Below are 16,366 nucleotides of genomic sequence, written 5' to 3' on the forward strand. Positions count from 1 at the left end.
TCGTGAATAAGCGGACGAGCGTTCTCTTGCCATAGTGATATTGAGCATGACACGATAATGATCAGCTTCGAAGGCGACTTCACGTTACATGTTGTTCAGACAGAGTGTGACCGGAATGTACCCCAATCGATTCCCTTGCTTCGTTGAACCGGAGGCTGGCCCAAGCCCCTCCTATTGACTGTCGAGGCTGCAAAGACATCCATCAGATCATTGAGCAGGTACGACTAGATCACCGTATGCATGCATTTCGACGCCGTTATTCATAGGGTGCCGCAGCTTGCTGCACACGCTATTCAAAGCTTTCAGCGACGGGACGCCGTGCGTCGTGCGCCACAAAATGTAGCGCGAAGATCATCGAGCGGGCATCACGACAACCACATCGACTGCGATGCAGGTCTCAGATCTACGGGCAGATTCGCCGCAGATTCGCTTTCCGTACGGTCTGCACCGAGTCAACACGCGTCCAACCGGTCACATAGCCACGCCGACAGGCAGAACATGCGACTCATACGACTAACCTCAGCTATGATGCTACGAATACCGCAGCATGAGCTCCGTGAAAGCCCATTCGCTAGCAGCCATGCTGGGACTGGTGAGGTGCTCGACAAACAGCAATAGCTGTACACGCAGCCTGAGCGAAGACGACACCAACACCCTTCAGGTTCGAGGGCTCAAGAGCAAGTACAACAGGCAAGCTGAATAGCATAAGGACACCAAATTCGTGGCTACGAAGCAGCAGGCCAGCGATTCAGAGATTTGTGTCCGGTACCATCGCGTGCTTGTAGCCTTGCGGAAACGGTGACGGAAACGTTGTAGCGCGCAGTACAAGGAGTATGCTGAAGCGCCGCTGACACTGCCTTTCAGGCGCGTTAGCGTAGTTGCCGTCGGTGAACATGCTGGGGCAGTTCAGAGGCAGAGCACATCTGGAAACCTATGACAAGCGGACCTGCGACGCAACCCCTTCCATGGGAGCAAGTTGGTCGTGCCAACTGCACAAGGAGCCTGGCAAGCAGGTAGTATTGAGCCGAGATATCAGATTCAGCAGCATGAGTCCGTCATGCAGCCCGCAGCAGAGGAGGAGTCGATCCCTGATGATCCTTCGACACTCAATGAAGCAGGAAGGGCCACGGTTGCAAGCGGTTAGTTTGAGGACATCGGCGGCATCGACATGGAGTGCGAGGCGCGGTCTAGCGGGCAACAGTATCCGGCGTTGACAACGACTCAGAAATCAAACGAGGCGGCTGACGAACAAATAACCACCTGCACGTGTCTTAGCGCTGGCCGAAGGCGGATAGTCAAGGTGTCTTCCTGGTACGGCAACCATCGCTGTCTGCATGGGCCGCAGACCCCGATGCTCTCTGGCAGCACGAAGCACTCTCCACATTCTAACTCCTCACCATACCACGGACCGGAAGGGCACCGTCTACAGGAGCCGCAGACCTCACTGGCTCTCCGGCGGTGTGCTTAGTTCGGCCCATCTCCGCACTTCGTATACCGACCAGAAGCAAGCTGTCTGCAGGAGCCGCAGACCTCGCTGGCTCTCGGGCAACGTGCTTCTGGTGTACAATTCTTCCTCTGGACTTCCCGTGGGACTCCATACGTATTTTTGACCGCAACTAGTGCGTCAGGTATACCATATTCAAGCCAGCTGGGCGGGCTAGGGATGACCAGGTCTTCGTCGGCGGGCTGCAACAGCTCTCCGCCAGACGGCTTGGGCTCTGCCATGGTTCATGATTGGCATGCTCAACTCGACGTCAATACTGGGCTCGGTCTGCCTCTGTCTTCGCCCACGGGCCGTTAGCGGTTCTCCGTCAAGCGGCCTCCGCGTGACCAAAGCCGCTCTCGTAGCCAAGGTTCATACGGGCAGATGGTTTGTCTTCGCCACCAAAATTGCTCTCAGCAGTCGAGCTTCGTAGCGTCAAGAGCACTGTCCGGGGGTTCTCTACCTTTGGCAGGCTGTGATATGCTCACCGCAGAGCGGACAGTCTTCATCCACGAGACTGGTGAAGGGAACCAATGGTCCCTGATACCCTGACCTAAACTCCTCAAGCATTCTCCCAAGTCGGATCGTACGCTTGCCATCAACTCGAGACACATTACGAGCTGCCGGTAATGGAAGATGGTAGTAGTAACGCCTACCACTCTACTTTCGTCACTGGTCAATAACCCGGTCGTCCGCAGCACTTCATATGCGCTTGGGCTGCATGTCTCGTGACGGTACAGAACCGTCAACCCACCATGACCGGCCGTAGGGAGGCCTTAGCCGTATCGATGCGTGGATGCTGCTACCCATTTGATGTCGCATCTTGTCGATGGCACTGTTTAAACCCTTCCAACAACTGTTTTATCATAAGAGCTGCACTGATGCCAGCTGTATACCGCAAGGCAAGGCTCGTACGGAGTGCAAAGACATGCAGTTGTAGCCGCCAATCAAAGCATGAGAAAAGCTCCTGCACGATCCCGGACATCAGCCCAAGCAGAAGTGGGACGCTTGTCCGTGCTGAAAGGCGGGACGGAAGCTTCAGCTGCAATGCCCGAACACCAGCGCCTTTTTGGTCAGGCTTAGCACCGACTGAATCTTCGATTGCTTGATTCGTTGCTTGTTGGATCTTGGCAATCATCATGCTGCGCAAACACGTGCGGCATTGAGGCCATGGCGATGGTACCTTGCACACCTCGATGACGGCTGGGCTGCAGATTGCGCTTGATGGAGCGATGAGTGGTTCGTGCAGCCTCACGATGGTCATGGCTAGGCATAAGAAGTCCTCGCCCGCAGTGGGTGGTGTGCTGAAGGAGTCCACGCCTCTCGTTGCTCGTTGTTCATTGCCCTCGCTCTTATTCTCGCCGCCATGAAGCTCACTTCCGCGGCTGTCCTGGCCTTGACCGGTTTGTATGGCACCGCTTTTGCGTGCGAGGCATGTGCTGGCGATGGTGAGAGCGATATAGTACTTACTCGCAACGTCCGCCGCATGCAGCCCGACGCGCAGAATGCCTCATCGCTGCCACGCTCGCCGCTCGCTTGGGGTCAGCTTAACTTCCTCCATACCACCGACACTCATGGCTGGCTAGAGGGCCACCTGAAGGAGAAGAACTATGGCGCCGACTGGGGCGACTTTGTGAGCTTCGTCGCAGATATGAGAGCAAAGGCGGATCTTTACAATGTTGATTTGTTGGTTGTCGACACTGGTGTAAGTGCGAAGACAGCTGGGCAGCTGTGGGCGTGAGAGGGTCTCGAACGCCTCACAGGCGCTCAGCGGCTATCCATAGGCGGAACCGGAGGACGACGAGCTGATAACTACTAGGATCTCCACGATGGCGCTGGTCTCAGCGATGCAACAAGCCCCAATGGCGTGTTGAGCAATCCCATATTCGAGGTAAGTGAGCAACGGAGAGAGGATAGCCTGGCAGCCTCAATTTGCGGGCTACGTGTGAGCAGCAAACGTGACGAGGCCCATCACTATCATCGGACCACTGCCCACAATCATGGGCAGTGCAGGAGGCATGTTCTTAAGACCAATGGAGCCTTAGAATGAGCGAGTAATTCTTCAAAACAGCTACTTCTACACAAGAGTGTAGTCCAACTACCCAATGGCCACTCGTCCAACAGCTCCACCACATTTAGGGCTGCTCACGCCACGCACGGGACCCATACGGCACACCGGCACCTTGATGGGCTGCACCAACCATAAGGGCATTAGATCTACAGATGTCTTGGCCTGCAGCATACGGACCGAGCTCCTACGAGCCATGGCGGCGCCAAGGGGACGCGACCGAATGAGAGACATGCTGACGGCGCTGTAGGATATCAACTATGACCTGCTCACCATCGGCAACCACGAGCTCTACATCAATGACATATCTTACGAACACTACTATAACTTCAGCGTGCATTATGGCGACCGCTACCTTACCAGCAACGTCCAGATCTACAACCCGAACCTTAAGCAGTTCGAGTACCTTGGGCAGACGCACCGCTACTTTCAGACCAAGAGAGGTATCAACATCATGGCATTCGGCGTTCTCTACGACTTTACTGGCAACGGTAACGACACCAAGGTCATCCCAGCCCGCCAAATGGTGAACCAGACATGGTTCCAGGCGGCCATCCGTACACTTGACCCTGTTGACGTCTTTGTGCTTATCGGCCACAACCCCGTGAGACCGACCGTGTCGGGCAGCACGCTCAGCATTGTCTACAACGCCATCAGGGCCGTACGTCCGGACGTGCCCATCCAAATCTTCGGTGGTCATACCCATGTTCGCGACTTCGCCGTTTATGACGATAAGACCACCGCGTTGGAGTCCGGCCGATACTGCGAGACGCTCGGCTTTTTGAGCTTGAGCGGCTTACCAAGTGCTACCTACCACGGCGCGGTGTACCCCCCGGGTGTGCCGAACCCGAGCATGGCGGCAAAGAAGATCGGTCCATACGCCACTACTACGGCGACCGCAGCTCTGACTACTTCCACTTCGCCATCGAGCTTGGTCTACTTCAGACGGTACCTTGACTGGAACCGTCAAACGTTCATGTACCACGGCATCGGCCAATATGTCACCACTTTCGACACTTCAGCAGGCGTCAGCGCCACGCAGAACATCACTACGACGCGTCAGCAGCTCAACCTGACAACGCTTTACGGCTGTGCTCCACAAACCTACTGCATCAGTTGCGCTCCCTTCCTCAGCAACGGCAGCATCTACACCATACTCACTCAGGCACTGTCTGCCGTTGTGGTCAACCAAACACGCGCCACCATCCCTCGCCTGATCATTCTCAATACCGGTTCTGTTCGATTTGACCTGATCAAGGGCCCATTTACCTACGATGACAGCTTCATCGTTTCCCCTTTCACGGACGCCTTCCAGTACATCCCGAATGTCCCCTACAACCTCGCTTCTCAGGTGTTGGCCAAACTCAACGCCGGACCGTACCAAAAGCGCAGCGTCGAGCCCGAGCTCGCCGCTCGCGACTTCAGCTTCTACAACCCAAGCATGAACCAGCAGGACACTTGCGTCGACCCTGTGGTCTCCACTCACGGCGGCCTCCAAAAGCGCGGCAACATTGTCCGTCGCCAGAACTACACCGTCACACCCGGCTACACCACAACGGATGATTTTGGCACCGACGGCGATGACACCATTCACAGCACCATCCCCTACTACAGCACTCCAAACGACTTCCAAGCCAATGCATCCTTCCCTACGAATGGGAGCTTGCCTACTGCGGTTGATTTGATCTTCCTCGACTTCATCGCGCCAAATGTGTTGTCCGTGTTGTCCGGACTGGGTGCTAAGTACACAACTAATGATGTGGCGTATTATCTGCCAGAGAGCTTCACAACGAACAGCTATCTGCCGCTCTATGCGCGGCGGTATTGGCAGGCAAATGTGCCAAACTGCCCAATTGGACAAGGCGTTGGCTATAATGACACAACCTCATAAGAGAGAGCTGAGTGATGAATGAATGATGCGTTAGGCAAGTAGCCGACGTCATGATTATACGAGAACGGGATTCGTATGATATATATGCAATATACGAACACTTGATGAGTGAAAGCTCGGCATGAAACGTTACCTGTCCGGCACGCGCAGACGTGTTCCATCCGTCCAGTCCTCGTCCGTCATCGATCTGCCTGTCTAGCCTCAGGATTGAGTTCTACTCCATCCACCTGCATGTCCACTGCGGGGTGAGATCAACTACACTCCCGATCTCTTGCTGTTCCCGGTAGCTGGATTGTTCAATCAACTATAGGTACATCTTCTCCGAGTATTCAATTAAATCTACACCACATAACAGAAAGTCATACAGCAAGATGGGAGCTCAATCATTCCGTGAGATCGTCGGCGCGGGACCATCGACCGCAACATGCGTCGACAGCACCTTGATCATCGTCGACGCACAAAACGAATACGCTGAAGGCAAGCTCAAGGTCTCAAATGCGCCACAGTCAAGAAAAGCTATCTCGGGATTGTTGGAGAAATATAGGAGTGCAGGAGGCAAGGTAGTGCATATCAAGCATCAAGTACCCGAGGGCGCGCCAGTCTTCACGCCGAAAACGAAGCTGGCGGAGGAGTACGAAGAGCTTGCGCCAAAGGAAGGGGAGAAGGTGATTGAGAAGTTACATCCTAGCTCGTTTGCGGAGACGAATCTGGATGACTATCTGCATGGGGTGGGCGGCAAGAAGATCGTTCTGACTGGGTATATGGTGAGTCTCCCCCCATGGACTTGGCTGCGAAGAGGTGTGCGCTGATGCTTCTGCTAGGCTCACGTCTGCGTCTCCACGACCGCGCGTGATGCCGCCCGTCTAGGTTACGATGTGCTCATCGCCGAAGACTGTGTGGGTGATCGTGATATCCCCGGTGCGTCGGGCGCAGAGGTGACGAAGATGGTGATGCATGAGCTTAATGATGCATTTGCCACTGTAGTCCAAAGCAGCGAGATCAAGTAGCTGCTAGTATTCGTGCGTACATTCCAGTTTCCGGTGCAACGCGTAGCATCAACGGCCGACAGCGCATCTCTCCGATATCATTTCGGCGTAAGATTGCACGTTGAGGCAAGCTGGTAGTCGGTTCGAGAGGCAGACTTCGTGACGAATGGGACTTCGGTGATAGTGTAGTATCTGAGATCGCCAAGCGTCCCGCGAGAATTTGTAAGTTCGGATGCATGTGCTGCAATGATGGTGATACCTGCACCTAGCCGATGAGACTCAGTCTGCTCTGTCGTCATCCGCTACAGGCTCCTTCCACCAGATGGCCAAGCCTTCGAAAACATTCGGATCCTCGGTAAATGCTGGCATCCTGTAGGAACCTCGCGCGCGCATAAAGTCAGCGGCTGCCTTTGACTTTGCTGTAAGGTTCCGATGGATCGACGAACCGATGTAGAGAGCCGGATCACCAGCGCAAAGCTCGGCCACAGCCTCTGTGCTAACATCCATGAACGGTTCAAAGACGAACGAGGCTGGCGATACATGTTGCGCTGCAAGACCCAGCTCGGCCTTCCCGACGGCAGAAAGTGCGCTTTGCAAGACGGTGAAACCATAGCAGCCCAGGAACTCCGTGTCGACCGCCGTGTATTGTGGGTCTTGAGCGAAGCGTGCAATCTTGTCTCGACTTTCCAGTTCAGAGTCTGTTTCAAGGTGCTCGATAATATCAACCAGCGCCGCGAATTGTAGCATACTCCGCTGTCGACTCTGCCAATTCGACCTGCTGAAGCTGCCAGAAGCCAGGCATACTACTTTCGAGATTTGCCAGCCATCATCGGGCTTCTTCCTGTCCAGGATCTCCAAGACTTCTGTGCGGCAGGTGCTTACCATCCATTTGCGCGTGGCGGCATGGAATACGTCTTGAATCTGGCTAACGGAGCAATCTGGCAAAGGTGGGTTCAGACCCGGCGCAGGTGGCGCTGCTCGGCGACCTTTACCGCGAGCGACATGAGTCCAACCGTCATCGTTGGCGGCTTCCTTAGCCATGCGTCGCCGGAGTCACTGGGGAGTCGTAGGCGATGTTAAGCACTGCTAGGCGCACAATTCAAAGCGTGACGCCGGGGGTGAAAGTTTACGAGATATTGGTATACTGCACTATCTCATGCCCCGAGCATCGCCGTGAGGAGCTCCCCAGTAAACGATAGATTGCCGCACCGCAGTACAGGCCGTGATTCTCACTTACAGTGAGCTCTGCCCATCACAGATAGGGTCACATTATCCCGTAGAGCTCATTGTCGCCCATATATGGAAGTAGCCTTGAGGCAAATGGGTCCTGTGCCGTGTCTTCAACTTGTATCCTCCGCCCATATGGTCAGGGTTGTTGTCAATACATGCAACACTCAATGTTGAATTGTCAGGCACTGAACTCAGACACTCTTTGCTCACGTGACAGCGAACCCTTGGGCTTCGAGAACCTTCAACATTCAAGCGTTTTCGTACGTGCTTCTGTTGCTTGCTTACCCCAATCGCCGAGCGCAAGAAACCTCGAATACAAATCAGGTCAACCAGCATGCCGATCAATTATAGCAAGTGGGATGCACTCGAGCTGTCCGACGACAGCGATATCGAAGTCCACCCCAACGTTGACAAGCGTTCCTTCATCCGCGCCAAGCAGAACCAGATACACCAGCAGCGACACGAACGCAAGCACCGCATAACCACCCTCAAGTACGAACGAGTGGTCAATGATGGCTTGCTCGCTCGCATCGATGCGCTTCTGACATCGCTCGAGAGCCACCAAGCTGAGGTCGAAGGTAAGCGTGATGCGAGTGATGTCGACGAGGTTGTGTTCGATTGCTTGCTGGAAGTTCAAAACGATGGACGCCTGGGCGAGGATCAACCGCCTGTACCTCCGGAAGGTGTGCACACGCAGGAACAGCAACCGAGCTACAGCAAGATGATGGGTGCGCTGATCGATCAGGTCAAAGCGGAGGTGGACAAGTCCAAGGCTGCGGGCACCAAGCGGTACGAAGCGTATGTGAAGGAAGTTGGTGGGCACAGGAACAAGGTGCAAGGGTTGCAGAAAGATCTCCTGACCGAGCTGAACAAGCTGGAGAAGGAAGAAGGCAGTAAGATCACGAGTGAGGGCATCCACACTGGATTCAGCAGCTCGCATGTCGCGAAACCGAAGCCCGTAGCAGCTACAACAAATACTGGACCAGAGCTACTAAACCCAGGCCGACCAGCGATATCGAACGCAGCAGAAACGCCAGGCTCAGAAGCAGATATCGAGGACGGCGGTCTTAGCCCTGCACCCGGCGAAGATGAAGAAATGGATGCCTCACCGCTTGCTAAACGCTTTGGTAAGATCAAGTTCGGCGACTACCAAGCTAGCATGCAATTCATTAGCCAACATCCGGAAGTGCTGGCGGAGAAGGAGACAGACGGTTTGCTGGTTGAGGCCTTCACCGCTCAACAGGAAGCCACAAGTAAGAAAGACGAGGACTACGCTCGGCAATGCGTCCACCAAGCGCTTCTGCTACAGTACTGCCGACAACTGGGCAAGGACGGCGTGGGTCTGTTCTTCAAGCGCATCCAAACGCCCAATCACCAAGCCCGGAAGTTGTTCCTGGACGACGTGAACAACACCTACGCTCGAATCCGCACGCGAACCGCCGAGCTCAACAAGATGAAGGAAGAAGAAGGCGCGGACCGTGAACAGATCCAACTCCACGCCGTAGATCCGAACACCACCATCAACATCGTCACCCCGCCGCCCATGGACCAATGCACGACCGATGAGGAGCGAGCGAGCAGGGAGATCTTCGAGTCTTTCCCACCCGGGTTGCAACGAGCGCTCGAGTCGGGAAATCTGGAGAAGGTGAACGAGGTGTTGGGGAAGATGAGCGTGGATGAGGCGGAGCAGGTGGTTGAGCAGCTCGGGCAGGGCGGGATGTTGAGTTTGGAGGAGGGTGTGATTGATGCTACGACTGAGGAGGGCAAGAAGCAGATGGAGGAGATTGAGAAGACTCATCGGATGCCCGTGCAGGGTGGTGTGGCGGCTGACGGTGATGATTTGGTAGCGGCGCATGCCGCTGGCAATGCTTTTGGGATTGAGGACATGGATTAAACATTAAGCGAATCACTCCTTACCCAGTTCCGTTGCTAGACCCGCAAGCGAAGCTGGAGGCTGCACGTTTCACAGCTCTCGTTCTTACAATTGCACAACAATGCTGATCTCCTCTCTGCCCTTGCAGACGTGCCATGCTTCCTGGCAGGAACAACATGGCGCTACGTAACAGTCGTCGCCCAAGTGGCGAGGAGCTGAGCGACCGTATGGCCCAGTAGAGGCGGATCGCAAAGCGGCGTTTATCCAGTAAGGTTGAACATCCGATATGTATGGATACATGTTGTGGATGGTTACGGAGGGGCGCGCCGCTTAGGACTCTCCAATAAGGCTCGAGGCTGGTTGCACAGGGTGCAAATCTGTAAGAAATTCCGGTTCATATTTCGAGGCATTCGCCTCGCGGACGCTTGGAGCGTGCGCAAACACCGTACCCGCTTCGTCAGTGAAGCCCGATCAGTGTCAGGATCTCAACGAAGCCTGCGCCGCACTTCAACTGAGCTGGCTACTTCCTCAATGTTGTGCGCTGCTATAAAGCGCAGCTTGTCGGCGCATGTCGCCCGGATAGGGCTTCCGTACTCGCATGCGAAGCGTCGGAGCCGCGGGGTTCTTCAGCGTCCCTAGATTGTTGGCTGCCGTGGTCGGATACGTTCATGCCATGGCGTATTTCGGCTTTCAGCGTTTCCTCGAGTTGACATTCTTTCCAGCTCCAACCTTGATTCTACCACCCGCCCGCCCTCTGTCACCGGTCAGAATGCTTGGCAGGTAATCCTCATCCATGAAACTTCTCTCCTTCTGCTTCCTCTCCACCTTGCTCGCCCGCTCATACTCCTTCTGATCTTCGGTCAAGATTAGATCATGACCCCAACCACCCTTGCCACCACCGCTGATGCGACCGTTCGCCGACCCGTGGACTGGCTTCGGTATACTGTAGCGGTCACCGCGGGTGTTCCACTGCATGTTCTTCTTGAGGTGCAGCTTGAACTCGCCGTTGGCGTTAGTGGAGCATGACACGCGGGTAAGGCTCGGTTGGCCACACCTCGGGCAGAACTGCTTGGTCATGTCTTTCGTCACCTGGAAGCAGGCGTGGCAGCGTAATACGAATGTCTTGAGATGCTTAACCCGAGTTAAAGAGGATGACAGTAGGTTGAGGTTGATCTGCAATATCACATTCTGCATCGCGAAGTCGGTCGTCAGAACGCCCACTTGCATGGACTTCGGCTCGGATGACAGCGAGATTGATGAGCCTGCATCTTCGGCCTGTCGCTTCTTGAGATTGGAAGGAGTGATCCAGCCTTCCGAATCAGAGTCAGTGGCTGGTTGGCTGGCGCCAGAGTTGTGCGCAGAGTCGACCTTCGCCGCATCTTCGTCGGCGTTCGCTTGTGCGTCGTCGTCAATTCGTACCTTTTCTAGGTCCTCCGACAGCTCGACCACAGGCTGTGTTGGTGCAGATGAAGCTGCGACATGCGCGTCCGGACCACTGGAATGCAGTTTGTCCTGCTCCATGATTTCGTTTCCCAAAACTACATTCTCAGCTTGATCTCTCACTGTCTCATCAGCGTCTTCGTCCTTCTTGATACAAACGTTTTCAGATGGCCGAAGAGTTTGATCTTCCGTGAGATTGGCCATTTTGCCACCTTCAGTAGACCTAGCCGGAGGTGCACCGTTGACACGCTTTTGCCCAGGCACTCTGCGTAATCTCCAGTCGCCTCCGTTCCGCTCGCATTCGATCTCGTAAGTCAAAGCAATGATCTCAATATCTGGCTTGCTGAGTACGGCCAAATCTCCAGTTTTGCGCGCAAAATCGGTAACGAACTTTACGCTTGCCGGGCTCGGCCTTCTAATGGTGAGGAAAGGGAGTAAAGTAGTCTCTACTCGCAATCTAGTTGGCGCATCTCGGATCTCAGAGATGACAGCCGGCACTGTTACGATGCTTTCTGATTGTCCAATCAATGACGACACCGGTGGCTCGTTCCTAATAATGGCACCTGAGTCAAGCACCAGAGTGTGCACAGGCTTAGAAATTTGATCCATGACCTCAGCCCAAATCTCCATGCGGGTTTGTGTGATATGGAGGTCAACTTGTAACGGAATTTCGGGTTGGCGTTTTTCCAGGAGCCAACCCCGATGTTCTGCCGATCACGAGATCTGTACGCAGCTGCAAATGCGTCATGTGACCTTTAGCTACAAACAACCGCGATGGATAGCACACAGGACTCACTAACAGCGAAAGCACCCAAGCCTGCAATCACTGTCACTCATTTTACCCTTAGCATATTATCATGCCGCCTGCTTCTTGGTGGTCTTTGCGGACCTATGGTTTACAGCGTACTGACAATAGCTAACGCGGCGTGCTTTCGAACCCTAGGTGGCCATGGAGACCGCGCCGGTGCGGTTCTGTCGTTATACTGCAGTTCTTACACCTTGGCACCTCTGCACCCTTCTCCGTTGGTCTGCTGGGTCCTTGAGGCTCCTCGAGGTGATTGATGCAAGTCGCTGCAAGGGTCGAAGCATAGCGGTGTCCAGAGGCTACATATCCATGGAACTCCCCCCTAAAGAGACTCTTGCCTGCAGAAGGTGAGCTGGCAGGCAGTATGTCCAACCTCAGCGAGACGGTTGCGCTGCCCAATGGACCGTGCTGCAAGGTTCCTTGACTCTCGGGCGGCCTCGGGCACCGTGCGCCTCCAGGGAAGCATGAGCCATGGCCATTAATCCCGCCTTTTGCCCACTCACTTCTTTTTCCTTGTTGTTCATTCTTTTCTTCGTCGGACTGTGGTTCGCACTGCTGAAACAACCCTGTGCGCTGTATGCTTGTGCGAAAATTCTTTTCAACTATCAAATGGACCTACTGGCTACGCCACCTAGGGAGTCCGTGGGATGTCCGCCGAAGTCCAACAAGGTCGCCTGTCTAGAGAGCTGGCTTGTCAACACCTCCACGCGATACATATCCGAGCGAAGCTCACAACCTTGGCTCTGCGGGCCTTGCGAGGATGAGCGTCGTATCTCTACATCGCCGTGGCTATCAAGGCCGTCCGCAGTCCCACTATGCAGGGCCGTCCATCCTGTCGGCTCTGTTAGTCGCTGCCTTGAACACCCAGATAAGTTTAGCAATCATATATTGATGCTGGTCTATACGAAGAGACAGAACTCCACAGTCACGCCGTTCAATTGAACATGGGCGCGACCAGGGAGCTTTCAGTGCCCGAACGAGCGCATCATACATACCGCGTAAGCACACTATTCACCGTGTACCTTGCACTTCGGCTGCACGTAAGTTGGCCTGGCACCAAGGTTGCATTTCGCCACGATCGTGTCTTCAGACCCGGATGGGTACCAAGCATGACCAGCCGTGCAATCCGCATTCACAGACCCCCAATCCGCGGGATAACTCATGGGTTAGGTGTGTTATCAGGCGATGCATTGTTCCCGCGAGGTTATGTTATCCGTCCCTGGAGCTCAACAGTGTCCGCCTGTTTGAGATTCTGACCATTTCGTCGTAGAGGGTTCGTCTGGGCATCTTCTTGGAATACGCTAGATGCCATGCTTATGGCTGGCAACACTTACGTCTCTTTCTGTCCTCTGATCATACCCGACTGATGTTGGTTCTCATATGTCTTCTCATTACCTTTTTTTACTCGATGGTCTGTCAGTCACCCTTCATGTTCATTGACTGCACTAACTTTTAATAACGTTTAATGCAATGGGAGGTTCAGTAGTGCAGCTTACAGAAGCATGTGGCGACTTTTTACGACCTGCTGGGCAGGCAGACGGTTATGGCTCCGGAGACGTCTCACCGGTAACTGGTGCTAATCGTGCTGGATCTTGCGCCGCTGATGCTGAATCCTGACCAGCCTTAACGTTGTATCTATACCTAGGGCGGACCGGCCGTAATGCGAAAGACGGCTGGAACATTGTTCTCAATACCATCAACTCCGCGATAGCGGTGCTGCGAACATGATGCCTTCCTCAATCAATTCGAAATACCGCAAGTACTCCGACTTCGCCGGCATAATATCCCCATTCGTGAACCTGTTGCGTACGAAGAAAGCAACATCAGCTGAGTCAGGTTGCGACAAATAGGAACCAGTATGGGTCCGAGTGGCGGCCAATCAAGTCGCTGGATCGACATCATACCGCGACACGTCGATGCCCAGGAGAAGAAGGCAACGACGATGCGGTCCGCATCTCTGTCGAGGCGTCTTCGTAAGACAACTGCACTAGTCATTCCGGCCAAAGAATGTTCGCCCGGGTGCCTTAGCGCCGCTTGATGACGGTTGTACGACCAGGGGCGGGCGGTGGTGGTTCGCCCAGTCGATCGTCTATAAAAGCCAGGCTCCTCGCCGTCACTTCAAACCCGCCTTGTCAGTCATACTGCGCCATAGACGATCATCTTCTCACTGAACTGCGCCGCACTCATCAACAGCGCCGTGTTCCCAGTGGGATGGTCCACTAAGCCGTCCCGAGGAAGGTCCGCGTGTCTCTGGTTGGTTGGCGAAGCGAGGCCACTCACAAGAACAAAGCTGTATCTACATCACGCACTTGCGCTGGTTCCGCTGGACCATCACTGGACCTATATACCCGACGTGGGAGGAAGGCCTCATTTGAGCCGCATCACGTGAAGACATGAAAAAGCTACTGATCACGTGCGCCCTGCCGAATTGCCGCGCATACGATCGTCCCGTTGACGATTACCGGATAACACTGTGTGCGTCGATCCCTTTGGATCGCACAACCTACACAACGTTATATCAATTCCGGTCGATACAACATCTTCTATGACTTAGGTGCGGCGGATGGGTAGCAGCAAAACTTCCGGAGCTCTAGACTATTCTGCTGTCTATCGGTTCCGGAGTCTTTCGCTACCCACGATCTGCATTCACCGCGGCGTCGCCGAAGTCTATACGCTCCTGCTGCTCATGGCTCAATGGCATACCGAGGCATGAGTGGGACCGCCCGGCAACAGGGCCTAATCTAGCCTTAAGACCTATTCCGGGCGACCTAGATGATGCAGCTAGCTGTGCTAGGTTCCTTACCGAGCTCACTATCTCTGGCTATCGGAAAGCAGGTGCTCACGGAGCGCGGGGCTCTGAGGGCACGCTCGCCAAACTTCTGCCCGGCGCGCAGTGATGGCGTGCATGACTGTGCCGTGGGCGCCAGGCTAGATGGTTTGGACAAACACAAGCCCCGCAAAAGTCGCGATTGTATCTGTGTGGTTGGTGACATCGCTCACCGGTCTTGATTCGGCACCACTGATTGACGACTGGCAAACCGTACATCGTCATGATGTGCCCTACGGTCCTGTCTGGCGGGCACTGTACGAATCTACGATATGAAACCCGCAGCGCCGGACAAGAGAGCACTTCCGCAGTCACTGCCTGATTAGCGTCGAGAGAAGGACATACCGTGAGTCTCGATTCGAAGCGTGCATCGTGGAAAGTCGCCGACATCCACACATGTTCCGTTCAGGCATCTAGGACCATGGAACTTCAGACACCGACAGTAAGCGCATAGTTGTGCCTGGATGCAAACGCGAGGATCTAATATGTGTAGCCACCATTCTTCTTTCGTGTTGATATGCTCCGACCAGATCAAAGTATGGAACAAAGATCCGATGGAGACAGGTGGCTTCCACCACGGCCGTCTGGGTCAAACCAAATTTACCTGCGAGGTGAATGGCTTCGCTACTCCGGTCAGCCAGGGCAGAATATCCAGCCCTCGAACCTGACCCCTCCGAGTTCGCCACATCACGATCAGTCCGCGAACACTATGCTGTACTCAAAGAGCTACTCAATGTATTATTCACATGGCACTATCTGGGTTCTGCCGTACGACGCTTCGGAGCGCCAGGTCAGCACTGGAACACAAGATGGCTCTACGCCACCAAACAGTAGCGTGGACCTCAGTAATGACGAAGATGGAGCGCAGGATTGGGAGAGCCTAATGTTCAATAACACAAAACCCTGGATCGAGGGCATATCCTACGTTAGCGAAGATGGTCATTATGAGCAGCTAATAGAACAGTGGCCGGGTCAGCAGGGCTGGCTTGATCGACTACTCCCCGATCGCTACCGCACCAGCCCCTCCGTCAAGCACAATAGACCCCGCCAAGGTGCTCGACGTGGCGGACTATGCGGTGAGCTGCCCGTGCTAATTGGCTTACTTGCGCTGTCAGTCACGCCGTCGACACCACAGGAACTTACCAGGACTCTACGCGGATGTATGCAAGCCCGCGGCTGGCGTGAACATGGCGAAGCTGGAAGCTGTAAGCAAACGATTTGTTACTGGTGGAGAGCAACGTTGACAGCACGCAGGGGTCAACAGACGCGGCGTCATTGTCCACGTCCGCAATGATGTGAACGATCCTGCTTCCACCTCACAAGAGCTCGATAGATTCGCTAATGGAGGCTATGGCAACATCTTTCCGTGACCAAACGGAGAACGAAAACGGCGTGGCATACTGCGTGGCATACTGCGTGGAACAAGCCGGCTTGAGCATGTACGCACTACATTAGCCTTTGGTCATAGCGTAAGCAGGCGCCATTACAGTGAGAAACCCTGTGGGAGGAAATGATGATACGTTGTATCAACCGCTTCAGACGGTTTTTAAGGTGTAATGGTCCCAGTGTCAGACAGATGCAAGGAAACAGGTCGCCTGGTGACCAAGCAACACCACGGTCCCACGCATACACTGACCTACTATGTCACGATCACGGCAACCTTTGTCATACAGGTGCTCCTCTATCTGATTGATGTCGTCGAAATTTTCGGCGTCGTAGCTGCACTCATTCCGAGGCATTCCTGTGCCACGATATCTACGGAG

General features: G+C 54.5%; 8 protein-coding genes across 8 annotated transcripts; 5 read left to right on the forward strand and 3 right to left on the reverse strand.

Moving 5' to 3' along the window:
- The first annotated feature begins 44 nt into the window (after window positions 1-44).
- On the forward strand, window positions 45-789 carry BAUCODRAFT_218587 (uncharacterized protein). Its single transcript, XM_007680806.1, has 2 exons — window positions 45-643; window positions 710-789. Exon 1 carries the CDS (start codon window positions 241-243, stop codon window positions 616-618), a length of 378 nt encoding a protein of 125 aa, XP_007678996.1. The 5' UTR covers window positions 45-240; the 3' UTR covers window positions 619-643; window positions 710-789.
- A 915-nt stretch (window positions 790-1,704) lies between these two features.
- Window positions 1,705-2,191, reverse strand: BAUCODRAFT_219166 (uncharacterized protein). Its single transcript, XM_007680807.1, has 2 exons — window positions 1,947-2,191; window positions 1,705-1,876 (listed from the first exon to the last, which is right to left on the reverse strand). Exons 1-2 carry the CDS (start codon window positions 2,095-2,097, stop codon window positions 1,812-1,814), a joined length of 216 nt encoding a protein of 71 aa, XP_007678997.1. The 5' UTR covers window positions 2,098-2,191; the 3' UTR covers window positions 1,705-1,811.
- Window positions 2,192-2,597: 406 nt separating this feature from the next.
- BAUCODRAFT_36499 (uncharacterized protein) lies at window positions 2,598-5,597 on the forward strand. Its single transcript, XM_007680450.1, has 3 exons — window positions 2,598-3,188; window positions 3,303-3,374; window positions 3,802-5,597. The coding sequence occupies exons 1-3, from the start codon at window positions 2,850-2,852 to the stop codon at window positions 5,440-5,442; spliced, it is 2,052 nt and encodes a 683-aa protein (XP_007678640.1). The 5' UTR covers window positions 2,598-2,849; the 3' UTR covers window positions 5,443-5,597.
- A 31-nt stretch (window positions 5,598-5,628) lies between these two features.
- BAUCODRAFT_218807 (uncharacterized protein) lies at window positions 5,629-6,578 on the forward strand. Its single transcript, XM_007680808.1, has 2 exons — window positions 5,629-6,206; window positions 6,264-6,578. The coding sequence occupies exons 1-2, from the start codon at window positions 5,814-5,816 to the stop codon at window positions 6,447-6,449; spliced, it is 579 nt and encodes a 192-aa protein (XP_007678998.1). The 5' UTR covers window positions 5,629-5,813; the 3' UTR covers window positions 6,450-6,578.
- A 129-nt stretch (window positions 6,579-6,707) lies between these two features.
- On the reverse strand, window positions 6,708-7,469 carry BAUCODRAFT_150257 (uncharacterized protein; the record flags this gene model as incomplete). The annotated part of the gene is made up of 1 exon (XM_007680809.1): window positions 6,708-7,469. The coding sequence occupies one exon, from the start codon at window positions 7,467-7,469 to the stop codon at window positions 6,708-6,710; it is 762 nt and encodes a 253-aa protein (XP_007678999.1).
- A 523-nt stretch (window positions 7,470-7,992) lies between these two features.
- BAUCODRAFT_124769 (uncharacterized protein) lies at window positions 7,993-9,552 on the forward strand (the record flags this gene model as incomplete). Its single annotated transcript, XM_007680810.1, has 1 exon — window positions 7,993-9,552. The coding sequence occupies one exon, from the start codon at window positions 7,993-7,995 to the stop codon at window positions 9,550-9,552; it is 1,560 nt and encodes a 519-aa protein (XP_007679000.1).
- Window positions 9,553-10,221: 669 nt separating this feature from the next.
- Window positions 10,222-11,580, reverse strand: BAUCODRAFT_74862 (uncharacterized protein; the record flags this gene model as incomplete). Its single annotated transcript, XM_007680601.1, has 2 exons — window positions 10,222-11,069; window positions 11,184-11,580. 2 exons carry the CDS (start codon window positions 11,578-11,580, stop codon window positions 10,222-10,224), a joined length of 1,245 nt encoding a protein of 414 aa, XP_007678791.1.
- Window positions 11,581-14,873: 3,293 nt separating this feature from the next.
- BAUCODRAFT_218767 (uncharacterized protein) lies at window positions 14,874-16,066 on the forward strand. Its single transcript, XM_007680811.1, has 4 exons — window positions 14,874-14,949; window positions 15,013-15,045; window positions 15,097-15,808; window positions 15,858-16,066. Exons 2-4 carry the CDS (start codon window positions 15,025-15,027, stop codon window positions 15,971-15,973), a joined length of 849 nt encoding a protein of 282 aa, XP_007679001.1. The 5' UTR covers window positions 14,874-14,949; window positions 15,013-15,024; the 3' UTR covers window positions 15,974-16,066.
- Window positions 16,067-16,366: the final 300 nt, after the last annotated feature.

This window comes from Baudoinia panamericana (assembly GCF_000338955.1).
Source record: "Baudoinia panamericana UAMH 10762 unplaced genomic scaffold BAUCOscaffold_10, whole genome shotgun sequence".
Lineage (NCBI taxonomy): Eukaryota > Fungi > Ascomycota > Dothideomycetes > Mycosphaerellales > Teratosphaeriaceae > Baudoinia > Baudoinia panamericana.